This window comes from Macrotis lagotis, chromosome 4, assembly GCF_037893015.1.
Source record: "Macrotis lagotis isolate mMagLag1 chromosome 4, bilby.v1.9.chrom.fasta, whole genome shotgun sequence".
Taxonomy (NCBI): domain Eukaryota; kingdom Metazoa; phylum Chordata; class Mammalia; order Peramelemorphia; family Peramelidae; genus Macrotis; species Macrotis lagotis.
Window position 1 is genome coordinate 208,930,192 of NC_133661.1, and position 26,953 is coordinate 208,957,144.

The 26,953-nt window shown below is 33.5% G+C and overlaps 1 protein-coding gene across 1 annotated transcript in view; it reads right to left on the reverse strand.

Moving 5' to 3' along the window:
* Positions 1 to 26,953, reverse strand: part of NPAS3 (neuronal PAS domain protein 3) — a 1,122,614-nt gene that overhangs the window by 982,980 nt on the left and 112,681 nt on the right. The window contains 1 exon segment of the mRNA XM_074235345.1: positions 4,990 to 5,079. Within this exon segment, the coding sequence (XP_074091446.1) occupies positions 4,990 to 5,079 (90 nt within the window).

Consider the following 26,953-nt stretch of genomic DNA (forward strand, 5'->3'; position numbering starts at 1 on the left):
AGGTTACTCCTGCTGCTAATGATGATGGCTAATATTTATACAAAATTCTAAGAATTACATTTCATTTTATCCTTACAAGAACCATGGGAAGTAGATATTGTTTTTATTATCATTTTAAAGGTAAGGAAGAAAAGGCAAATAGATTTTAATGAGTTATCCAGGATCACATAGCTAGTAATGTCTGAAATTAGATTTGAACACAGATCTTCCTGATCTTAGCACCTTAACTACTATTTTATCACCAAAATGTCTTTACTATGAAGAGGTGAGGTGTTTAAAGGAATTAAGAAGTGATTTTAAAGGGATTTAATGGAGGTAGGCAAAGGAAAAACCTCATAATTTTGTCTTTTATTCTTTTATTCTCTTGCCCAATCAAAAATCTATACCATTTAAAGTCCTGACATAAACATTATGGAAAAATAGAGATGAGAAGAGGAAGCTAGTAGTAGATAGTACCTTAATTCAATTGCTGAATGTTATTTTTGTTCAAAATATTGTATATTTACATGTATATTCATATATGAATGCATACATATGTATATACATATATAAAATTTTATTCACATATATGCATTCTATATGCATGTAAATATGTATTGTGCATGTATGTTCATAATATGTATTCATGTTTTTTCTATAAATTGCTACATGGGCAGTCTTTCTTATCTACTGCCTTAATTATTTCCCATGTTCTCCTATACCCACTAGAAGGGAGACATTATATAGTTTAAAGTGTACTAGACAGGGAATCCAATGACTAGAGTATTAGTCCTGGCTCTCTAATTCACTAATTGTAGGATACTGGGCTTCTCAACTGATCTAAGTTCCTTCCCCTATAAAATTAAGTGATTGAGGACCAGATGATCTCAAAGGTTTCTTATGGATTTTTCATCATAATTTTTCCAATCAAAATTCTGAATTAAGCCTAAATTTTGGACATTGAATTTAAGACTTTTTTAAAGTATTCAGTCAATGAGTTTTTATTAAGCATTTACTTCTATTACTCCATTATTATAACTATCACTGCTCAGCATTTAAACACTAAAGAAAAGTCTTTCCACCTGTTGTGTATCTTCCTTTCCACATGCTTTGTGCAATCGTTTTCCTCTGACTCATTAAATTTAATATTTATCTGGCTTGAAATTATGATTCATAGAATTTTTCAGAATTGGAAGATATATTAGAGATCATTTCATCTACCCCCCCAACCCTGTTAGAGTATGAGACTGAGATTGGAAAAAATTAGGTGATTTGCTCAATATTACCCAGACACTTAGTGGCAAAGCTAAAGCAAGAATATATTTCTCCTGACTTCTAGACTATTCCTTTCACATGCCAACCTACCTCTCCTCAAAAGGACCTTGTTATTAAAAACTTCCCTCACTTCATTGAAAAAGGTCACTCATTATTCAAGAAATTAATTTCATTTTTACATGTATGTATATCCAAAAATATTAGCTTAGTCTGAATATTGCATGTGCTTATTCCTTTCATTCATTTCTTGAGATTCAGGACTGTCTTTTACCTTTTCTTTGTATGTCCAATGCTCAATACAATGCAATAGGACATTAAATAGATGCTAAGTGACTAAAAGTTTATTTTCCACATTCTTACACTATAGGGTATGAAAAAAACAGAGTATTCTACTAATCCTTTAGTCTCCAGTTTGTCATTATTGCCCTGCCCCCAGAATTGACAATAATTATTCATTAATTTAGGTTGATATATATATGGAATATAAATTACAGTATATAAAAAATACAATATATCAAAAATAAGAAACCATTTTCAAAATCTATTTTGTTACTATATAATGAAAAGCTAATGATCCTTTGTTCCTTTATTCTCATATCCAACAAAAAAATTGTACCACTTAAAGTACTAACACAAACATTAGGAAAAAAATAGAGATGAGTAGAGGTAACCAGTAGTAGATAGTTCATTAACTCAATTGCTGAATTTTAGTTCAAAATAAATGTATGGTGCTTTGCAAGCATAACAATTTGGTCCCATGTGAGAAAGTCCATGATCACAATTGGAAGTATTTTTAAAAGATGGCTTAGAATGGTATCTGCTGTATATGTTCATAATATTCTGAAACAATAAAATAATTATTTTGAGGCAGTGATTTTCTTGGCTGTAAAATTTCACTACCACTAAAAAGAAATTAGCACAAAAATTTATAATCTTATGAACACTGAATCCTATAAACAACAGATAATATGGCTGGGATAGAACCTACCTTTTGTTAGAAGAAGAGTAAAGAGTGTTTTAGGGTGAAGTGTTAGTCATCTACTAGACCATAGTATCAATGATTTGCTTGACATAAAGTAGGGATCACAACAGTTCCCTCTCTGTTTTCACTCTGATGCCCTGGAGAAACTGGGAGAGAACTCTAAGTGATAACCATGAGTATTGTATTTGGTGATAGTCTGGCCTATGGCTGTTGGAATTTTGTTGGGCTGATTTATGGTTTGGGAGATTGCGATCTGGGAGTTTATTACTTTCACTCTTATTTGTAGCCTCCTATTCTCAAGGGTGCTATAAAGATAACTATCTATTTTATAAAATACTTGCAGTTCTATGGTAAAAGGAATGATATAAAATGCCTAATAACAGCAATAATAAACAATAATAATGATAATAATAACCACCTCTAGATAAGGTATGTATCAATACCAAATATAAGATGTCTAAGCCTAGCAAGTGACTCAACTTCACACACATCTAATACCTATTTTCTTTCATAGCTCAATTAACCACATGCTTTTTAAAGGAATCATTAAATGTACACCATAATTTCAAAACAATTCAGATAAGCAGAATCATGAAAAAATTCAACACTATTAATCATCCCAGTGACAGTGCTCTGATTTAACATCTTGGGGATTTTCTCCCCTTCTTCATCATTTATTTGCCAATATTTTCTTGTTATGAATATCCCCCCAAAGACTATCATCCCTGGCAGTCACAGCTGTGCTACCTATTGTGTCTATTTTGACTACAAAGAATACCCGTTCCTGAAGAGTAATCCCTAGAGATGATCTGTAGGGTAAAAGTGAAGTCATCCCAGTGGTGGAAAGGTGTTGGATTGCCTGAATCACTGACACCTAATGACCAAACCTCAACCTCCAAGCCTGAAGAAATGTCAAAGCTGGGAAGCTAGTTTGCAAATGAACACAGTTCACAATGACTAAAATGGTCTACAACAGATCACCCCTGATCAAACAGAGAGATACATGGATCATCTTGTTGAACAACCTCTTGCAAAAGACCTGTCTTCAGACTTGGCAACTACTCCAAGTCTATGCATCAAAAATGCCTGACAGTTAAAAAATTGATGAAAAACAACTGGGAATTAATGAAGAAATTTTCTACATATACAAAAAATAAAATATTTGGTTTTGCATATATGTGCACATGCACACACACAATATACATATTTATACATGTATATTGCCTACATATTTACATGTATATACACATGCATGTGTGTAACTGTGCATATATATGTGTACACTTGCATAATCTATACACACCTGTGTCTATGCACACAAAAACATATAATATAAGTCATTTATGGTATATTTCAACCAGTTACAAATGAAGAAAATTATACTCATTAAGACATGAGACTATCAGGAAGTAAAACTCAGATCATGACTTATTAAAGTAATAATGAAATTCTCAAGCCTAAACAAAACAGCCCTAATTTTTTCTTTATGTCTAACATAACTCAAACTGCATTTTATGCCCTTTAGAGACAGGAGAAGCCCTCAAAGAAACTGGTTTCTCAATTACTTAAAAGGACACAAGAACAGCAATGAAAGCATAAACAAAAATCTGAAAACCGCAATGTATTTGGGAAAGTAGAAAGGAAATAAGAACTTCACATATACTGTTTGATCAAATCAACTCTTCACATCAACTATCAATAAAAAAATTTCTTCAAGAAAAAGTCATCTTTTTAAAGACAAACTTTGGAACCAGATAAGTTAATATGAATATGAAGATTTAAATAGTGATATATAAAAATTTAAGAATTAGCAAGTGGTAGTTATAATGATGATTTTGTTTACGCTGCTATTTTTAAGCTGTCAATATCATAACTGTTCACACTTGACTTAAAGTATTCCTTAATGATTCTAGAAAATATAAATTTCAGTCTTATCTAGAATTCTGTCAATTCCACAAAGATTTATCAAATATTTACTACATCCAATACATTGTCTTAAGTATTGTGGGAAGGGATGCAAGGATAAATTAGAAATGGTTGTTGCTCTGAAGAATCTAATCTGGATTATACTAAAAAAAACTTTTCCCACAGCAAAGGCAATAAAAGTCAAACTATATTACATTAAAATGCCTTTTATTCCTACTATCCAGGGTACTTTCTTCTGCAATACTTATAACAGCCTGTTACTAACAATGCAGTTTCTGTTAAATAACGGACAAAGGCAAAAGACTGCAAAGCAAGAGGACTCATCTTCAATTTAACTGTCCTATAAGGTACATACTAATTAGCTGCAAAGCTATGAAATCTTAGCTAGCATGTTAAGTCTGCTACATGACAGTATAATTTGACTTCTTAAAGGATTATGCAAATTACAACTCATCATTCCATTACAGGATTGAAAAAAAGTGACAGCTAATTTATACATAACACACCTTTCAAATCCCTAAGATGCGAAGCACCTGTGCACTGTATTTTGCCTAGATTTTCTTGCATATAAGTACTTGTTTATTGCAATATACAGCAGCTTACCTAAGAGCTTTAATAAAGTCATTTTAAAAAAAACTTTTAGCATAATTTCAAAAGAATTAACATTTTTTATATCTTGGTTTTAGAGGTACTTTTTCTTTGATTTGTCTTTTTCCCATTTAATCAGAGAAAAATAAGGTTTCTATACATGTATATTTTTGAATAGCTGGCAACCACAAGTACTGATGCACGAGCCAGAGGAAAGACTCACAAAGATTTCAACATACTTCTGGTAGGTAGATTCACAGTAGATTCCGTCATATCTGTAGATTTTCCTACATTCTGATTGGTTGGGCAGAGGATGCTGGACAGTTATTCTGTAGAGGTATCAAAAACAGATAGACATGACTAAAGATTCTCTACAGTCAACTGGAATGCAGGACAATAAGTATGTTGAAATTTAATATATTTTGATTCTTTACAGTTTTGAGCTCTACACACAATTGCAATGTGTACATACACCCAAGAACAGAAATTTCCACCGTTAGAAATTTGTACTTTTCCAGTTTTCCATAAAAATCAATATCTTTGTGCCTTACAATGGTACCAGTGAAAGAGGTAAAGAAATTTATATGGCCCAAAACTTAATTAGCAATTTACACCATTCAAGGGATTACAATCCAAATTATCTCTTAAAACTAACGACTTTAGTGCTTTAGTAGTTACCAATTTGTCATGAATTCAAGAGTATATCACTCCACTCAGATGATTATAATCTAGCAACAAAATGGGAGGAAAGTCAATATCTCTTTGAGTTTAACACACACACACACACACACACACACACACACACACATATATATAAAATATCATATTTATATTGAGCCTACTTCCAAATAGGATTGGAGACAGCTTGCAAGATGAAACATGAGTATTAAAATATTAACCATCTAAGGGAATAAAAGAGAATATTAAATATTAGAATATTAAATATTACCAGGCACTTGAGAACAGTTGATTGTCACAATTGGGCAATGCATTTGACTTTAAGAAAAAACAATAAATTTCATAGTTTTCTCATTCTCATAAAAGAAAGCCCAGACATTTATTTGCAAACATTCTGAGATGTGAAAAAGGGAAGAAAAAGAGAAAGAGAAGGGGGAAGTAAGAGAGGGAAGCAAGGAAGGAAGGTGGGAAGGCAGGAAGGAAGGGAAGGGAGGGAGGGAAGGAAGGAAAAGCAGTTATATGATCTTTTCTTCCAAAAAAGAAACTCAAGCCTTTGGAAGCAGGGAAAATGATTTATTTGAATATTCCAAAATATTCCTTTTTGAAAAGAGAGGTAAAAAATTTAGTTAATAGACATGATCAAAGAGGGTACCAAACATTGAACTTAAATGTTACTGCATCAGAAAATCAGAAAACTTTTCTCGATACAAATTATATTTTAATACTTTTTTATTATGAGTTCAACATGGTCATATTGTTATACTGTTCTATATAAACTTAGATACAGCAATAAATAAAGTGATGGTCAAATTCTGAAATAAATAAGGTCTGAATAAGGGTTGACTTGAACATAGATGTTAAGTATATATTTGCTTAATATTTGATAATACTCAATATCTTTTCTGATAATTCTTTTTTAATAACAGAAGTATCAAGAATGTGGCATAGTGAAAAAGAGTTCTATAAGTGGAGTTAGAAAGATCTGACTGGAATATCACCTCAAACATTAATTAGCCCTGTGTTCCTAGGCAAAAGTCACTTAACTCCATTTGGTCTCCATTTTCGCATTTGTAATATAAGGAGTTGGACTTAATGACTACAAGGTCCCTTCTATTTCTAAACATATGATCAAATGAATTCTTTAAAAATACAATCTAGGGGGTGGCTAGGTGGCACAGTGGATAAAGCACCGGCCCTAGAGTCAGGAGTATCTGGGTTCAAATCCAGTCTCAGACACTTAATAATTACCTAGCTGTGTGGCCTTGGGCAAACCACTTAACCCTATTTGCCTTGCAAAAAACCTAAAAAAATAAAATAAAATAAAAATACAATCTAATATTCCATTTACAACTGCTTCTATTAAACAAATTCCTGATATATCCTGGAGATAATGTTCAGAGCTACCTGACTTTTAGCCACCTAACTTTTCAAAACCAATGGCATTCAAGCAGCTATATTTACAGTAAAATGTTTGCTCCTTGTTAATAAAGTTGATTTTAAGATCTATACTATTCTGCTCATAGCTATAATTTAAACTATACTATGCTCATTAACTTTCACTGGAATCTCAAAGCTATATGAGCACATATGGCATTTTATTATAAAGATGATAAGAAAAACCAAGAAATAAGAAATGAGTTTGAAATGAAGTACTAGTTTACAGAGAGGTTTATTAGATATAATAATAAGTTCTACCTAAAAAATTAATTTTCTATTTTACCCCCTTAAAACTTATATTCTAACAGATAACATCAACAGTGTCAACAGATATACTTGTCTAGAAAAATATTCATGATTGGATCTAAGATCATATTGCCTACTGCCTATTTATTTCTGGGTATTCTAACTATATTTCTATTTTATGTCATTTTATGCTTTCAAATTGCTTTCTTGTATTTTGCACCTACATTAAAATTATTTTAAAAAACTGGAGAATTTGAGTATGATCAATTTGAAGTAGTTAACATCCACCTCATATAAGCTTCATTTTGAATGATTAGTAAATCAACTTACTCTGGAAAAGCACTGGGACAGAATAAAACTGGTCTTTTGTTCATGGCAGGAAAGGTTATAAGGAAATTTTAGTTTGCATTCAGTTTGAGGAAATTGCTAGGAAAAAAATCTAGCATCCCAAACAACTGTAAGAATCAACTCCCCTAGTCAACCTTTACTTAATATTTTGTGCCGCAACTCCCTTTGCTCCAGCATTTTATCCATCAGAAAGAAAGAAAGAAAGAAAGAAAGAAAGAAAGAAAGAAAGAAAGAAAGAAAGAAAGAAAGGAAGAAAGAAAGAAAGAAGAAGGAAGGAAGGAAGAAGGAAGGAAGGAAGGAAGGAAGGAAGGAAGGAAGGAAGGAAGGAAGGAAGGAAGGAAGGAAGGAAGGAAGGAAGGAAGGAAAGGAAAGGAAAGGAAAGGAAAGGAAAAGGGGGAAAAGCTGTCGTATGCATTTCTTTACTGGATTTTGTTTTAAAGGTTAAATACTTTCCATTTAAAAAAAAGTTCAAACATGCCTTTCAATTTTGGACCTATTATGAACTGCTGCATTTGAGCTTCCAACAACCCATTTTCCCATCCCTACATGTCACTTCATCTCTGGATGGACCCATCATGCAGCTTGAGGTAGACTTAAGTGCATTTACATACATGTGAAACATGTAAGCTATGACTAATTTTAACTCACAGGGCAGAATTTAAATAATTAGTTACAAGAAGTCAAACTAAGGGAAAAAAGGAGGAAAGAGATGGTTAGAGGCAGAGTAGTAAATTGTTCCATTTTTGCAGGTAATCTAAATGCAAACTAGAAGCAACTTATCATGAGAATGGATTTTCCACCATCTGGTCAAATAACAGGGGATTTGTCTAGTGGCAAGCAAAGAATGGAATGATGTGAGAAAGATTAGCGGGCAAGTCCTACAGTTGGCTAAAATGTATTTTGTGCAAACAAGACCAGATGACGCCTTAACAATTACACCTGTCAAAAACTCCAGAAAGCAATCCATCTCTGAACAGCCCAGTTGAAAACAGGCTAGTTCATAACAAAATGAATTTTTTTAAACAATTGCAAGCCATAACAGTTTGATGCATGACAAGCTTAGAAAGTCACATTTCACGTTCAACTGAAACCTTAACTAACTGGACCCTGGTTTCCAGTGATAAGTAAGATATTAAACCACAAAAAGTATTGGGGGGGGAATGTAAATGACTGACTTAAAAGTCACAAAAGCAAGCAAATTCAGAATCACAGGCAAAAAGTCTGAAGTGATAGATCACTGAGAACTCACCCTGTTGTGCTTACTTATTACAGGTGTCCTAGCAAAGTGAGTTATTTCCTGGGGCAAATTTGGCACAAACTGACCTTCTTGCTGGCAGTATCATTGCAAAACAGAAGCTAACAATTAAATCAGCAAGGGAATTGAACTACACAGGGTGGTGGGGAAAGAAATACATTACCACTGATCAACCTCTGAGTTTGCCTATTGAAAGGATTCATGTTCTTAGTAGGTACCTCAATGTTCACATAAGAATACTACTTTTCAACAACCCTATAAGTGGCTAATAATTTATGCATAATATATACATGTTTTTAAGATTTTTAAACAATTCCTATAACCAAAATAAAATGATAAATATTACAATTTTTCTGGAACAATCTAACTGATTAGATTGTACAGCGCTAAAGTTCTTAGGCCCAAAGTCAGGAAGACGTGAGCTCAAATCTGTCTTCAGTCGTTTGTCCTAAAAAAGTCACTTTAATCTCACCTGGCCTCAGGTTCCTCATTTGTTAAATAGGATTAATAATACCTATCTTCCTAGAATATTGTATAGATAAAATTAAATATCAGTAAAGCATTTTGTAAACCTTAAATCCTTATATAAATGCTAGCAGTTATTATAATTGCTATTATTGTCATTGTAGTGGTTATTATTAAGACATCCCAGTTCCTTGTCACCTAGACAAGCTTTGCTAAAGACAAACCAACAAAGCATATTGCTGAAGATTTTTTTTTATTTTTTTTTAGGGTTTTGTTTTTCTTTGCAAGGCAAATGGGGTTAAGTGGCTTGCCCAAGGCCACACAGCTAGGTAATTATTAAGTATCTGAGACTGGATTTGAACCCAGGGACTCCTGACTCCAAGGCCAGTGCTTTATCCACTATGCCACCTAGCCTCCCACTGAAAGATTGTTATTAAAATTACTTTTATTTCCCTCCCAAAAAAACTAGTTTTGTTTACGTGTTTAAGGGTTCTTGGATCATCTTTTTTTTTTTTAAAGGAAATAATGCAGGATTATAGCAGTTTGCTTGAGCCTTCCAACAGCAACTCTGGGCCTATCAAATGTTATGGATTGTTACCCGACAGGTGATATATGTAAGTCAGTTAGGCTTAATACAATTTAAATCATGAGTTCATTGTTTGTTTGCTTTATTTACAACATATTTAGTTTCCTCACCAAAAGAAATTTCCTATTTTTTCAGTTTTAGGATTTTTTATTTTTTTAGAAGGGGAAGCATCTCTTTTATGATAGTATAAGTGATTGGATGGGACAAAAAAAATGTGTTCACTTAAAATCATCATCACAGCTAGAGTCAATGGCTCAGTAGGTAACAGGAACTAATATTATATTGGACTTGCCCATGTCCATAGTGTTTTATGAGGTACTTGGGAAACAATTCGGTATGATGGTTAGAGGGGTGTCCCCTAAATCAATAAAAACCAAGTTCAGGGTTCGGCTAGGTGGCACAGTGGATAGAGTGCCAGCCTTGGAGTCAGGAGTCCCTGAGTTCAAATCCAGCCTCAGACATTTAATAATTACCTAGCTGTGTGGCTTTGGGCAAGTCACTTAAACCCTATTTGCCTTGCAAAAAACCTAAAAAAAAAAAAAGTTCAAGTTCTACCTTTGACACAAACTAGCTGAGGGATCCTGAACAAGTTAGCTAATATCTCAGTACCCAGGCAAGTCTGTAAAGCTATCTCAAAGCAGATGAACTGCTTTAGAGTTTCTTTACAAGAAGGAAGGAAGGAAGGAAGGAAGGAAGGAAGGAAGGAAGGAAGGAAGGAAGGAAGGAAGGAAGGAAGGAAGGAAAGAAGTGAGGGAGGGAAGGAGAGAAGGAGGGAAGGAGGGAGAAAGGAAGGGAAGGAGGAAGGGAGGGAAGGAAACCAGCTAGACACGCTCATGGATCATCCACCAAAGTTTTTTATCCATGGCTCTTTGTGAGGGAAATTGATGCTGTGTAACAAAAGTGGGTTTTGGTGTAGAAAGAAGAGAAAAAATATAAGCTTTCAGGGGGGGGGGGGGAACGGGTGAATCTCATCAGCTCAGAAATGTAACTTTTTTTCAGTATGAACAAACTGGAAACAAAGTATATACCCCTCAATTGGGGAATGGTTATACAAGTTGTGATATGTAATCTTAATTGGAATATTACTGAGCTGTAAGAAGTAACAAATATAATGGATACAGATAAATATAGGAAGACATGATGATAATGACGATATCTGTCCTTCGTTCTTAAAAAAGACCATAACATCAAGGAGGTTATGCCATGACAAATGAGAGTCATCTGGGTCCAGGTAAGAATCAGGATGACTGGAGATGGCCCTGGATATGAGGTAATCAGGATTAAAGGACCTGTCCAAGATCACACAGCTAGTAAGTGTCTGAAGTTGGATTTGAACTCCTCCTGAATCCAGGACTGGTGCTCTATCCACTGTACACTTGGTGGCCATATATGGGTTGATACAAAGTAAAGTATAGTAGACAGAACAGGAAGATAGTATGTATAGTAATTAAAACAATAGGCATGAAAAAAACAATAAAATAATCAAAGCAGAATGCTATGAAATTATGACCAAACTTGTTCCCAAAGAAAACATGAGAAGGCCATTCCTAGAAAAGGTAGGGAACTACAGACATAGAACACTGCACATAATATCAGTCTTTTTCAGCATTTTGTTTAATTGTTCTGAACCATTTTCCCTCCCCTCCTTTGTTATAAGAGAAAGTTCCCTGGAAAGGAGAAAAGTGAAAGAGAAAGAAACAGGTAATTTTTTTTAAAGTATCAAGGTAATTTTTTTAAAGTATCAATATAATTCTTTTTAAAAAGGATAAAACAGCTAGACTGTTTAGAAAGTATTACCTTGCCTTGGTTCACAACTTAACTCTAGCTTCAGTCACCTAGGATCTTAGATTTAAAGCTGGAAGACTTTCCCCTCCCATTTTATAGATGGAACTATCTTATAGGAAACTGAAGTATAGAGACTTCTTGCTCAAATGACTTAAATGACTTGCTCAAAATTACACAGATAGTAAGTAAAAAAAGGTTGCATGTGAACTAGGGGCATATTTTTATGAGCTACAGATTGGATCAAACAATTTACCTGTGCCTCAGTTTTCCTAGTTTTATAGATTCCCTTGGAAAATGATGTAGTAACTTAAAGATTTTCCAGGTGCCAGCAAGACTCACCTGATTTGTGCTAGTTTCCGAGACAACCAATCAGAATAAATAAGTCATCTCAAGACTTAGAGTAATAACTAAAAATACTCATAGGAAGGCTGCTGAAGAGGATCGAGATCTGGTCTTGGAGCCAAAAGATCTGACCTTGGGCAAGTCACTACATTTTAATTACTCTTGGCAACTCTTTAAGGCTGTATGTTTCAGAAAAGGTATTGACTTGCATTGGCAGACAAGCACAGTGGGGATCTCCCTTGACCAGTTAAAAATCACAGGTTATTCCCTACCACTAAATATTTTTTTTTCTCTTAGGGAAGATAGATATAGAAAAAGAAGTTTTCACCTGTTAGCTTGTTTCTCCTGTTAGCACTGAAAATGTTTAGTTAGTGTCCTAGTATGACAGACACCTGTGATGATTAATTAATTCCCATGGGCTTCAATTTCTTCTGTAAAATAAAAGTTTGAACTAGATGACCTCCAAAGTCCCTAAATCTTTGATCCTGTGATTGACTGTAGGACACCTGAAATATTCATTCCACTCAACAAGCAATTGTAGAGTTTTGCTATGTGTATGCCATGGTGCCAGGCAATGGAGATGCAAAGATGAAAACTCTAATAAGCAGATGTGTGCAAAAAGCATGTGATATTAAGTATTACATGATAGGAGTAGCTAGGTGGTACAATGGATAGAGTGCTGGGCCTAGAGTCAGAAAGACTCATCTTTATGAGTTCAAAGCAGACACTTACAGGCTATGTGACCCTGAATAAGTCATTTAACTCTGCTTGCCACATAAGTCAAATGAGCTGAAGGAGGAAAAGGCAAGCCCCTCTATATCTCTGCCAAGAAAATCCCAAATGAGATCATGAAGAGATAACTATAACGGAAAACAACTGAACAATACAGCATGATAAGATCAAAGAGCAAAAGTTTTGATAGAGGTATATAAAAATATGAGAAAGAAGAGATGACTTTCAAGGTTGTTTTTTCTTCATTGGGTTGAGGGGTCAAACTCTGATGAGAGAGAAGTTTTTAACATGTTGAAATAAGGATGTGTATCATATGCAGAAAAGTATATGAAAAAATTCATAGAGATGAATGAGGCTAGGACAAGACCAAGGAACAGTTTATAATAAAGAATGATAAGATATCACCCATTTAAACAATAATCAGACATAATTTATACCTTTGTAAAGGACTAGAAAGGATAAGTGAAGATATAGGAAAAAAATCCATTTATCCTTTCTAGTCCTGTTTACTGATCTTTTAACTTAGACTATAGCATTAGAATAGCTTTAAGATCCCTTTTAAATAAAAAATAGTTTGATTCTCTAAATGAACTATATGGAAATCCCATTAAGAAAATTTGTATTTATAACTATCTAATTATATATTTTATATAAGAAAAAGTCCTTTACAAAGGCATTAGTCAGTGAATAAGCTATGTCTCAAAGCAAGATCTTTTACTATTACACGTTCAGTGTGTAATAATGGGAAAGTTGTTGGATTTGGAGTTAAAGAGCCAGGTTTGATCTCAGCTCTGTTGCTTATTAGTTGTGTAATGATGGGTAAATCAAAAATTTTTCTGGGCCTAAAATTCCTTATTTGTAAAATGAGGACCTTGGATTAGATGACCTCTATGATCCTGATCCTTTCCAACTTGAAATCTATATTTCAATGATCCCATGGGCTTTCCACTAAACCATGAATGCTATCCCAAAAGCCTTCTCACGTCTTCTGCAAATTAACTAGTCTGAACACTGAATCAAAGAAACATTTAAAGACTTAGGTATAATCAGAAGACTCCTATATTATGTATCCATCCTGAGATAGCTGGAAAGATACTCACTTAAACGTCTACAGTTAAGCATACACAGAACTGAGTTACAGATATGTACCTGATAGTTAATGTGGAACCCATTCTTATTTTCCAAGTTTCCTGTCACTTTGTCAGTATAGCAATGGACATTCAGTCCTCTTAACCTGGAAATATTGATTCCTCCAAAGTTCATTTAAGACTGTCTCTATAATTTCTTGTTTTCTCAGCAAAAGAAAAGTATGCAATGAGCATTGCAGGAAGTTCTGGCTTAATTGGTTTCATAGTCTCAAAGAAGTATTGTTAGTCTAAGACATTCAACTATAGGATGCCTCCTATTTGAACCCTAAAATGTACCTTACAGCAATTCTGGGAAGCATTTTCTGAAAAAAAAAGTGATAGCTAAATAACCCAGTGATCAGGATGTTAGCTAAGACAGACAGACAGATAGATATAAGATAATTATTAAAGATAGATGATAGATAGTCAAAGTAAAATTTTAATTAAGAAACAAAAGTGTAAAGAAATATGTTGCAAGATCTATTTAATTACATCAGCCATTAACCAGACATGTGAACTGTGATGCTGCAATGGACGAAATTACATAGAACTAGATATAAGCCAATATTTAAGTTGCTAATAATGTCCAAAGACCTGAAAATTAGTATGTACCAAAATTTTAATTTGAATATAGAGCAATGAGTATTATTTCCCAAGATGAAGAATTTAACTTGATATGTTTTAGCCTCAAGGAGCAAGCCAAATATATCTTACTAGAGCAAAACCTTATGGTCTTCATTGTTATTAAAGTTTTAATTGATTTTCTTAAAGTGCAAAATCTCATAAAATGGTTTGGTGGAAAGAGCATGGGATTTGAGTCAGAGAAGGTAGGATCAAATCCAGGCTGAATCATTTATCATTTGTGCCATCTTGGAGTTGTCATTTGACCTCTGAGTTCAAATTTCCTCACTTATAAAATGGGGGCAGGATCTCTGGCATTGCCCATTTTAAAAGGTTCTTGTGAGGATCTTATTGAACATGAATGTAAAATATTTTGTAAACTATAGCATATTATATGGTTGTCCTACTTATATTTTATGAACCTTATGTTAAATTATAATCCAGTAGTCAGAGAAAATCTTACTAGAGAGACAATGCATTGCTCCCTAATGAAATCTTAAATGATTATGCCTTGTATTCTGAAATTCACCTTTTCTATAGCTATGAGGGACATAAAATTCCACTACAAAATGCCAATTGGATAATGCAGGTTATGTCAAAATTAGAGGGTACAGCTATCTGGCACTAGTCCAGCCCCATCCTTAGAATCTGATTTTAGCTCAAGAAACTTCACATCCTGGCAGGGAACTAGACATAACAGCTTTTTCATTCTTGGATGAACTGTGAGACATCAAGACACCACCGAACAAACCATCATACCCCTTGATTCTCCCTACCACCACTTCACACCTCTCTTCTAATCCAAAAAAACAAACAAACAAACAACTGAATAATGAGCTAACCCAGGAAATTTTCACTCACTGACTGAACACCAGGTTTACAATTCCTAGATGCCCTGACTTCTTTGTGAAGATCCCACTTACTACAAGAACCCTTTAATAATTCCCATTAATGTGAATGCCTTCCCTCTCCTAACACCAATTTCTTGTGTAGATAGCCTGTTTGTACATGGCTGGTTCCATCCTTTCTCCTTCATTAGTATGTTAACACTTTGAGAACAGGATTTGTTTTTGTTTGTTTGGGTAGAAGTAAGAAGGCTCAGCTTTTTTAATTCCCCCAATGCTTGGCACATAATCTTTATGACTGACAATCAATCTTGGATTTCTTCTTTATAACATATTATTACCCAGTTGAAACTTTGACAATAACTTAAAGCAGTTTGAAATCAAATACACTGTGAATGATATTGATTATAATAAATTAAAAAGTTTTGCACTGATAAAATCAATGCTGCCAAAATTAGAAGGACAGAAGAAAGTTGAGAAACGATATTCACAACCAGGAATTCTGATAAAGGTCTCATTTCTAAAATATATAGAGAATTGCAACAAATTTATAAGGTTACAAGTCATTCCCCAATTGATAAATGGTCAAAGACATGAATATACGGTTTTCAAATGAAGAAACTAAAGTTACATATAATCACATGAAAAAGTGCTACAAATCATTATTGATTGGAGAAATGCAAATTAAAACAACTGTGAGATATCACTTCACACCTATCAGATTCACCAAGATGAGAAAAAGAGAAAATTACCAACTTTGAAGAGGTTGTGGGAAGATTGGGACATTGATGCATTGCTGGTGGAGTTGTGAATGGATCCAACTATTCTGGAGAGCAATATGGAACCATGACCAAAGATCAATAAAAATGTTCATTCTCTTTGACCAAGCAATTCCAATTCTAGGCCTAAATCCAAAAGAAATCATAAAAAATGGGGAAAGTCCCACATGTTCCAAAATATTCACAACAGTTCTTTTTATAGTGGCAAAGAATTAGAAATTGAGGGGATGCCCATCAATTGGGGAATGGCTAAAAAATTATGGTACATGAATACTTTGGAATATTATATTGTTATATAAGAATCCATAAATGGTTGGACTCTAGAGAAGTATTGAGTTGCAGGATCTGATGCTGAGCAAAGGGAGCAGAACCAAAAGAACAATGAACACATTAGCAACCACATTGTGAAATGATCAACCTTGATGAAAGGAAAGTGTTATCACCATCCAGAGAAAGGGAACAAAGCAAAACAAAAAAATACCCTTCAGAATCCGATGAATACTTTATAAAAATTATCTCTTATGTATCTTAATCCTTAATCCTAATTCCTCATACTGAAAATGTAAACATGTTTATCAAAAATATGTAAGTAGAATTCTAACCTGACTGTTTGCCATTGAGGGGAGGGGAGTGGGAAGGGAGGATGGAAGAAAATTTTATAATTTAAAAATATACATGTGCATATGGATGAAAAAAAGATAAAGATACTACTCAAAAAAATCAAATATACAGACTGAAACCAAAAGGAAAATAATACCTGATATGACAAAGTACTTCATATAAATAATTTTATTTCTATGAGAGCTGCTTTAAACAGAACTATGAAACGTCAAAATAAAATAACTTAAATGACTAATTATACAAGGGGGAAACACAGTATTCTGAACTTTTCCTTGGTCAAAGTGGAGATCACAATCAAGGCATTATACCATTTTAGGAGATATCTGAAATTTTCAGGAAATCTCATGTAACTATCACAAATATTGGTAAAATAGAACAGGGCATTAAGTAGTACCAAGTACTCCTAGAGTCAGGAGGATCTAAATTCAAATCTGACCTCACACCCTTACTACTTATATAATCCTGGGCAAGTCACTTAAACCTCTTTGGCTGTAAAAATTTCTTTCTAGAGAAAGAAATTACAATTCACTCAAATATCTTTGCCAAGAAAACCCCAAACTGAGTTATAAAGAGTCCAACAAAACTAAAATAACAAAACAACAAGATAACAAGGGCTATGAAATACTGAAGGTTACTAAAACTGGATTAATTAATGGGAAAAAATAGCCTTTGCTAAATTTTCATTAGTATAAGCTATAGTAATGATTATTACTTCTTATAATTAAAATATGTGCAATTTGTTTGGTTATTCTCCCTTCACTGGAAAATGAAACTAACCAGACAGGTAATTTTTTAAAATATTCCCAATACTGTCAACAGTGTAGTTTCAACCTACCCCCCCCATGAACTTCTGTCCAAGGGTTCCAACAAATGACAAAGATTAGTTACCTTGGGTTTCCCTATTTATTTTCACTATCTGCCCTCAGTTATAGATGCCAATTACCCAGATATTGGGTAGTTTCAGTTATTTTATTGAATTTCATAAGTCTGCAAAAAAGTACATGGCCCAAGACAAATATAAAACATACATCAGATTTGGAGAAGTGTGAAAGAAAGGAAATTGAAGAGGAGACAGTGTCTCTAAAACAAGAGTATGAAGCAGGAGATAATGCTGGCAGACGTTTAGATATCCAACTAACAGAAAGCTGAATGTCTTATAAATAAAATATTTACAGGCTGACTGACACTCCGCACATCCATTGGTAGTGTTTTGATGTTAAAGAGGCTCAGCTTTAAAAAAAAAAAAGTTCCCATTTAGTCTGTTCTGACATAATTATCTAGAAAAGCTACTAAACATTAGTTAATATTAAATATCTCTTTTTATATGAGTATAATTTTTTCTTCCCATTTAGAGAATTTTTGCTCCCTCCCTTTCATCCTACCTGCCATTATTCTACCTTAAAAACACAAGTCATCATGACACAAGCATTCTATTCATTATAACAATTAAATATACAGAGTTAGAGAAGTGCTCTGGAGAATTAGTTTCATTTCAAGTTTGACTTGGGTTGAAGCCAAAACATTTCAGGTTTAGTACTCAAGAGTATTATTTAGGAGATAAATTGCTTGATTTCAGAATTTGTATAAAACAAAATTGCTATCAATTCTTGTCACACAACAGTGGATTAGAGTAGCAGTTCTCAAACTTTCTGATCTCAAAAGCTGTTTACTAGAAATTATTGAGAACCACAAAGAGATTTTTATGTCGGTTATATTTATCAATATTTATCAGATCAGAAATTAAAACTGATAAAATTTTTAAATAATTCATTAATTTCTTTAAAATAACAGTAATTAATATATGTAATGATATATAGTGTATAATATATGTAACAATAATGTATGTAACATTTTTAAATAACTATATTTTTGAAGAGAAAAAATTAGTGAGAAGAGTGTCATCACTTTACATATTTGTGTACATCTGTTTAATATTGGATTAATATCTATATCTTCATTCAATCTGTTGTCATATGCTGCTTTGATTAAAGTATATAAAGAGAATCTGACCTCATAAAGATATATAGAAGAAAAAGAAAGAGTACAGGAGTATTTTACCATTCAAATAATGTGTTAATATTAATATAAAAATAACTTTGCCCTTAGGGATCCCTTGAAAGAATGTAGGAAACCCCAGGAACCTGCTGTAGACTATACTGTGACAGAAGTATATCTTATATTTTCCATTGTATTTATATTAAAGGATTCATAAGAGGAATTTAATATAAATACTTTCAAAATATTTTCTGGAGAACTATTTTAATATTCCACTCCCCATAGATACCTTAAAGCTGATACACTATTATAACAATATAATAATAATAAATAATGTGAGATACTATGAGGGAATAGATAGAAAGAGGGGCTATTTTGGAAAATGGAAAAATTTGGATTCAAACGATGCCTTAGACATATACAAGATCATTGCCTAAAGGTAAATCCCTAAAATCTCTTATTATTATTATTATTTAGGCAAATTTCTGAGGCTATAAAATACAATCTACTGATCTACATGATGGAAGGATTATCTGTCATAGGAGTTTACTGTACCAATGAAATTGAAAATACAGCTTCTCCCCAAATATAACAGTAACAAAAATATCTGACTGGTATAATGGATAGAGTGATGCTTTTGCAGTCATGAAGTTCTTAGTTCAAATTCTGTCTTACATCATCCTAAAGGGGACTTAATCACTTTGTAAGTATTCTTCTCTGTCATTGACTATTACTTATTGGCTCAGTGTCTATCACAGAGTAGAACCTTAATAAATGTTTGCTGGGGGCAGGTAGATGACACAGTGTAGAGTAGTGGCCCTGGTGTCAAGGGGTCCTGAGTTCAAGTTTGACCTCAGACATTTAACACTAACAAATGAACTTAGACAAGTCACTTAACCCTACTACTTTGTAAAAACCAAAGGGAGAAATATATTTCCAGATCTGACTGGAGTTGCCTCAAGTATTTAAAAGTTCTTGGAGTTTTGTAGCTATTATGGTTTCTTTGAATAAAGTTTGTGTCCGTTCTGTTTAAAAGCATTGAAATAATTTCTAATAGGAAATATATTAGAAAATGAATCTCGAGAAAGAGGAAATAAGTGAACTGAGCATGGAACTAAAAAAGAGAAAGAACAAATTAAAACCCCTGAATTAAATACCAAATTAGAAATTCTAAAAATTAAAGAAGAAATTAATAAAACTGAAAGCAAGAAAACTAATGAACTAAAAAATAAAACTTTTGATCTTATGGAAAAAAACAATAAAATTGATAATCCTCTGGCTAATTTGATTTAAAAAAAGAAAGAAAAAACCAAATTGCTGGTATCATGAATGAAAGAGGTGAACTCAGCACCAATGAGGTGCAAATTAAGGTAATAAATGGAATTATTTTGCCCAACTGTGTGCCAATAAATTTGATAATCTAAGTGAAATGCATGAATATTTACAAAACTATAAGTTGCCTAGGTTAAATGAAGAGGAAATTAAATACCTAAATAACACTATCTCGAAAAAAGAAGTTCAACAAGTCATTATTGAACTCCCTAAGAAAAAATCTCCAGGGTCAAATGGATTCACAAGTGAATTCTATCAAACATTTAAGGAACAATTGATTTCAATTCTATATTAACTCTTTGAAAAAGAAGGTGAAAAAGGAACTCTGCCTAACTCTTTGTATGACACCAATATGGTGCTGATACCTACACCAGGAAGAGCCAAAACAGAGAAAGAAAATTACAGACCTATCTCCCTGATGAATATAGATGCAAAAATCTTAAATAAAATCTTAACAAAACTATTACAGAAAATATCACTAGGATAATACACCATGACCAAGCAGGATTTATTGCAAGAATGCAGGGTTAGTTCAATATTAGGAAAACTGTTAGTATAATTAATTATATCAATAACAAACCTATCAGAAATCACATGATTATATCAATAGATGCAGAAAAAGCCTTTGACAAAATACAACACTCATTCCAACTAAAAACACTAAAGAACCTAGGAATAAATGGATTATTCCTTAGAATAATAAGCAATATCTATCTGAAACCATCAACAAGCATTATATGCAATGGGGATAAGCTAGAGGCATTCACATTAAGATCAAGGATGGAAAAAGGATGCCTATTATCACCACTACTATTCAATATTGTGTTAGAAATGTTAGCTTCAAGGGGAGGCTAGGTGGCACAGTGGATAGAGCACTGGCCCTGGAGTCAGGAGTATCTGAGTTCAAATCCGGCCTCAGACACTTAATAATTACGTAGCTGTGTGGCCTTGGGCAAACCACTTAACCCCATTGCCTTGCAAAAACTAAAAAAAAAAAAGTGTTAACTTCAGCAATAAGAGAAGAAAAAAGAAATTGAAGGAATTAGAATTGGGAAGGAAGAGATAAAACTTTTGCTCTTTGCAGATGGCATGATAGAGAGTCCTAATAAACTACTAGAAACAATTAGCAACTTTAACAAAAGTTGCAGGACATAAAATAAACCCTCAAAAATCCTCAACACTTCTATATATGACTAGCAAGGTACAGAAGAAAAATCTAGAAAGAGAAATCCCATTCAAAGTAACTTCAGACAATATAAAATACTTGGGAGTCTATCTGCCAAGGCAGACTCAGAAACTTTATTAAAACAACTGCAAAACACTTCTCACACTGAGCAAATATCAACTGCTCATGGATAGGCTGAGCTAGTATAAAAAATGATAATTCTACCTAAATTAAATTACTTATTTATTGCCCTACCAATCAAAATTCCAAAAAAATTACTTACTGATTTAGAAAAAATTGTAAAAATTCATGAATTTCAAGGGATTTAATGAAAAAAGTACAAAAGAAGGTGGCTTAGTCCTACCAGTTCTAAAATTATTTTATAAAGCATCAGTCATCAAAACTGTCTGTTATTGGCTAAAAAACAGAGTGGTGGATCAGTGGAATAAACTAGGTGCAAAAGAGATAGCAGGAAATGATTACAGTAATCTGCTGTTTGATAAATCCAAAGAATCCAGCTTTTGGAATAAAAACTCTCTCTTCAACAAAAACTGTCAGGAGAATTGGAAGTTAGTATGACAGAAACTTGAATTAGACCAACATCTCACCGCCTATACCAAGATAAGATCAAAATGAGTATAGGATTTAGACAAAAAAGACAATATCATAAGCAAACTAGAAGATCAAGGAGTAGTTTAACTGCCAGATCTATGGAAAGGGAAACAGTTTATGACCAAGGAGGAAATAGAGAACATCATTAAAAACAAACTAGATAATGTTGATTACATTAAATTAAATAGCTTTTGCAAAGACAAGATCAAAAAATGTAGTAAATTGGGAAATAATTTTTACAACTAATATTTCTGACAAAGGATTCATTTTTAAAATATATAGAGAACTGAGTCAAATTTATAAAAAAAAAAACCAAGCCATTCCCCAATTGACAAATTGTCAAAGGATGTGCAGAGGCATTTTTCAGATGAAGAAATCAAAGCAATCTCATGGTCATAAGAAATACTGCTCTAATTCTTTACTAATTAGAAAAGTGCAAATTAAAGCATCTCTGAGGTACCACCTAACACTTCTCAGACTGGCCAATATGACCAGAAAGGACAATGATCAATGTTGGAAGGGATATGGGAAATCTGGGGCACTAATACATTGTTGGTGGAGCTGTGAACTCTTCCATCCTTTCTGGAGAGCTATTTGGAACTATGCCCAAAGGGCAATAAAAATGCACATACCCTTTGATCCAGCAATGCCACTATTGGGTCTATACCCTGAAGAGATCATGAAAAAGGGCAAAAACATCACCTGTACAAAAATATTCATAGCAGCTCTGTTTGTGGTGGCAAAAAATTGGAAATTGAGTGAATGTCCGTCTATTGGGGAATTACTGAATAAATTGTGTTTTATATATAGTATGTTATGGAACACTATTGTTCTATTAGAAACCAGGAGGAATGGAAATTCACAGAAGCCTGGAAGGATTTATATGCACTGATTCTGAGCAAAATGAGCAGAGCCAGAACACTGAACACCATAACAGCAACATGGGGTTGATGATCAATCTTTTTTTTTTTTAGATTTTTCAAGGCAATGGGGCTAAGTGGCTTGCCCAAGGCAACACGGCTAGGTAATTATTAAGTGCCTGAGGTCTAGCCACCCCTGATGATCAATCTTAATGGACTTTCTCATTTCACCAGTGCAACAATCAGGGACAATTTGGGGCTGTCTGCAATGGAGAACACCATCTGTATCCAAAGAAAGAATTGTGGAGTTTGAACAAAGACCAAAGACTATTACTTCTAAATTTTTAAAAAGTGATCTTATTATGTAATTTTGCTATGTCATATACTTTATTTTTTCCTTAAGAATGATTTCTCTCTCAACACATTCAATTTGAATCGATGTACAGCATGGAAACAATGTAAAGACTATCAGAATACCTTCTGTGGGGGGTGGGGGGAGGGAAGTGAGATTAGAGGGAAACTGCAAAATTCAAAAATAAATATTTTTTTAAAATATTGAAGATAAAAAAAGAAATTTAATCTCTCTGTGTCTTTGTTATCTTATGTATAAAATGACAGAATTGGTCTCCAAGAACTCTGAGGTCCCTTCTAGTTCTGAATCTATGTTCCCATGAATTCACAGTTGATGTGGCATCTAAAATATTTAATATTAAATGGGAGATCTCATCATAATCAAGATCAATTTCCTAATATCAACACTATGTAATGACATATCGACATGTTATTTTTAATGCTTGAGATCCATGTTTCAATAAGTGTGTGTGCCCCTTTAGCCCGAATTCTCTCCCTCTTTGCTGTAGTAACTATTCTACATAAGTTGTAGTAGGGAAGGAAAAAATAAAAACAAACAAGACAAAACAAAAAATCCAATGATCATTACTTGATGTTCAAACTCCAGAGCTTCTCAAAATTTAGCCTGGATAGTATATTCCTTGCCCAAGGGACAGACCAGTCCCATATGCAAAGCCTTCCTAGATTGGTAGGACAACCCAATAAAAGTATATGTTCAAATGGCATAGACTTTTAGAAACAAGGTCACTATGATGGGTCACCAGATGGGTCACTTAGTGAAGACTGATCTTGATGGAGTCAGACTTCAGTTTTGGCTGGTTCTTGTAATGTCTTTCATCATTAAAATAAAGTAGACTGTTCAAACGAATGGAAGGATATTGATCTTGTGCCTGTTTGGACTTATGAGAATGACTAGCTTATAGTGTGGCGATTTCTCAAAAATAAATTTAAGTGGGAGAGATTACATTCAACTAACACTGCATATTATGAAGCAGCAACAGTGAGATGATATAAAAATACCTTTTCTTGGATATATTTGAAACCTGTACATATTTTTCAGTTTCTTTCAAGGTCTTGATTCAACAAGATTTATGAGAACTGCCTTTTTAAAGGAAAAATGGGCTCTGTATAAAAGTTTGTGGTTTTTGTGTCTAAAACTCTGTTCTAAAAAGCAAGCATTAGGAAAAAGTACTTTAAAAAAACATGAAGTTGACAACAATAAGTGCCAATTGGGATTTAATAAAAAAATTTTCTCATATAAAAGCTTTTAAAGTTCAATAACTCAGGTCCCCAAGTTAAAACATTAAAATTGAAATATCAAATAAAAGAGTATTAATAAGAATGATATTGACACTATTCTAAAGTCACTACAACTTAAGAATTAAAAAAATAAGGCTTCATCTATATTAACAACGAGAAGAAAGTTGGAATAATTTCAGAGTCAACAGGCTTTAGTCTAAATTACACATTTAATAAAAGTTAATTTATCTTAATATAAATTCAACAACCATTTTCTCAGTGTCTGCTATGCACACAACATCATCAAGGAGATTCTGGAAGACACAATAATGAGTGAGACTAAGTTCCTGCTGCCTTGAAGGAATTTACAATATAATAGGAGAGATGGCAAATACAAAATTACAATTACAAGGTAAAATGTTATAAGTACTAAATGAAGTCCAAACCATAAGCTAAAGGAATACAGTGCAGGGAGAAGGATTCATAGATGAGGTTATATTTGAATTGGTCCTTGGATTCAGGGATGGGGGAAAAGGTAGGTGCAAAGATGTGGAGGTTGAAAAAGGTTGAGTATCTTTGCCCAAATAGTCTCCTCAATGTTTGCATTATTGCATTGAATTGTATTAAATTCAATAAGTATTTCTGAAGTACCTCCTATGAGCAAGAATTATGCTATGCCACACTCCAGCCTATGCCACTGGAACAATATGGCCCCAGCTCCAACTCCATGTGGCTGAATCTACATTGATCTAAGTTTTTCTTCTCTTCTTTTTTCTTCTCCTGGACTCCCTGCTGTTTCCTTCTCCCTTCTTTCCTTTAAATTTCTTCCTTCAATTTATGTTAATCTAAGTTCTCTCTCTCTCTCTCTCTCTCTCTCTCTCTCTCTCTCTCTCTCTCTCTCTCTCTCTCTCTCTCTCTCTCTCAATGTGACTACTTCTTCCAGGTTTGTAACTACCAATATGGGTCTAGTTCCAGGCTGGACTCACTGGGGTCTAAGTCCAGTCTTTTCTTAGTACTGTTTTCCTTTCCTTTTTCCCTTTCCCTCAGGCATTCTTGTCTCAACCATTTGTTATTCTGTCTGTTCTTAAGTAACTCACTACTCTCCAGATGAGTTTAATCTGTGAATTGTTAATGATCTATAGGTCTGAAAGTCTATGATGAACTTCCCAGCCTGTGAATTAAATCTGTGCATTGTTTGTGGTCTGTAATACATATGAACTTTGCAGGTCTGTGAATTAAAAGTCTGAGCTTTTACAAAAAAATAAAATAAAAAAGAATTGTGCTATATACCACTAATTAGACACAGAGACAAAAAGGCAGTTATATAGGGGCAGTAGACAGAGTAATTGAAGTCAAGAAAACCTGAGTTCAAATCCAAATTCAAGACATTTCTTAGCTGGGTGACCTTGGTCAAGTCACTTCATTAGCCTTGGTTTCCTTGTCTGTAAAATGGGGATCATAACTACATATACTTCCAAAATTGTTGTAAGTTTCAAGTGAGATAATTGTGAAGTGTTTATACAGTAATGTTAACTATTCTTAGTAGTAATATTATTAATGAAACATTAGAAAAAGAAAAAAAAAACAACAGTACCTGACCAAAAGGAGCTGACATTCTACTGCAAGGAAATAACAAATATAATCATAAATCAGAGCAAAATTCTTACAAAGTAGAGAACAAAGTAATTTTGGGAGTATGGAAGGACTAGGATTGCTAGAAACTTGAGAAAGAAAAGAAAATACTCAGCACAGGGTATGGTACTTTAAGAGGAGCTGAAAAGAAAAGACTGCATCCTAGTCATAGGAAATAACTCAGTGTAAAGTCTTGGAGGCTAGAGATAGAATCTTGTCAACAGTAAACAGCAAATGGTCCGATGTGGTTAGAACACTGAGTGAATGAAGAACAGTGTAAAAATATCTTACAAAATGACTTCCCACAATAAACTAACCCAAGGAATCACAAATATTTGTATATAATCCTGTCATTGTTCTTTGTACTTCATTCTTGAAGAGGATCATGACATCAAGGGCATGATGCAATGACAAGCAAATAAATCAAGTTTAAATGAGAGAAGTCACTAGCCTCACTTTCTCCTCTGAAAGACATTTGGAGTCCAGTGGCCAGATATGGATCAGAACTACTTTTCAAAGCCCTGGATGCAGTGGGAGACCTTGGCCTTTTTAAGCTAGAATCTTTAAAAGGTCTCAGTTTGCTATTGAGATGTAAAAGGCTTTGCTGAAAGTACATGAAATATCTTTCATATTGAAAATGCACATTGACATTCAACATCATCGGGGCAGCTAGGTGGCGCAGTGGATAAAGCACCGGCCCTGGAGTCAGGAGTACCTGGGTTCAAATCGGGTCTCAGACACTTAATAATTACCTAGCTGTGTGGCCTCGGGCAAGCCATTTAACCGCATTTGCCTTACAAAAACCTTAAAAAAAAAATAATAAAGACATTCAACATCATGGAAGCTTGAAAAGCAGGATTGAATGTGGAATAAAAATCTCTTCCATCAATGATTTTTCTTCTATTTTTATTATTATTATTATTATTATTATACAGAAAATCTAACTAGAATTAAATAATATTCTATTTCTTTCCAAAGCAACTCAGAAACAGTAATACAATGAAACATAACATTGTCTGGATGGAAAATACTATGGCATACTCAGAATGATAGACCTAATATTACACTAAACTATCACTTTGTTACATTATTACTACATCCTTCTTAATGAAAAATTCAGGTAATATATACTTTAGCATATTGATAAAAT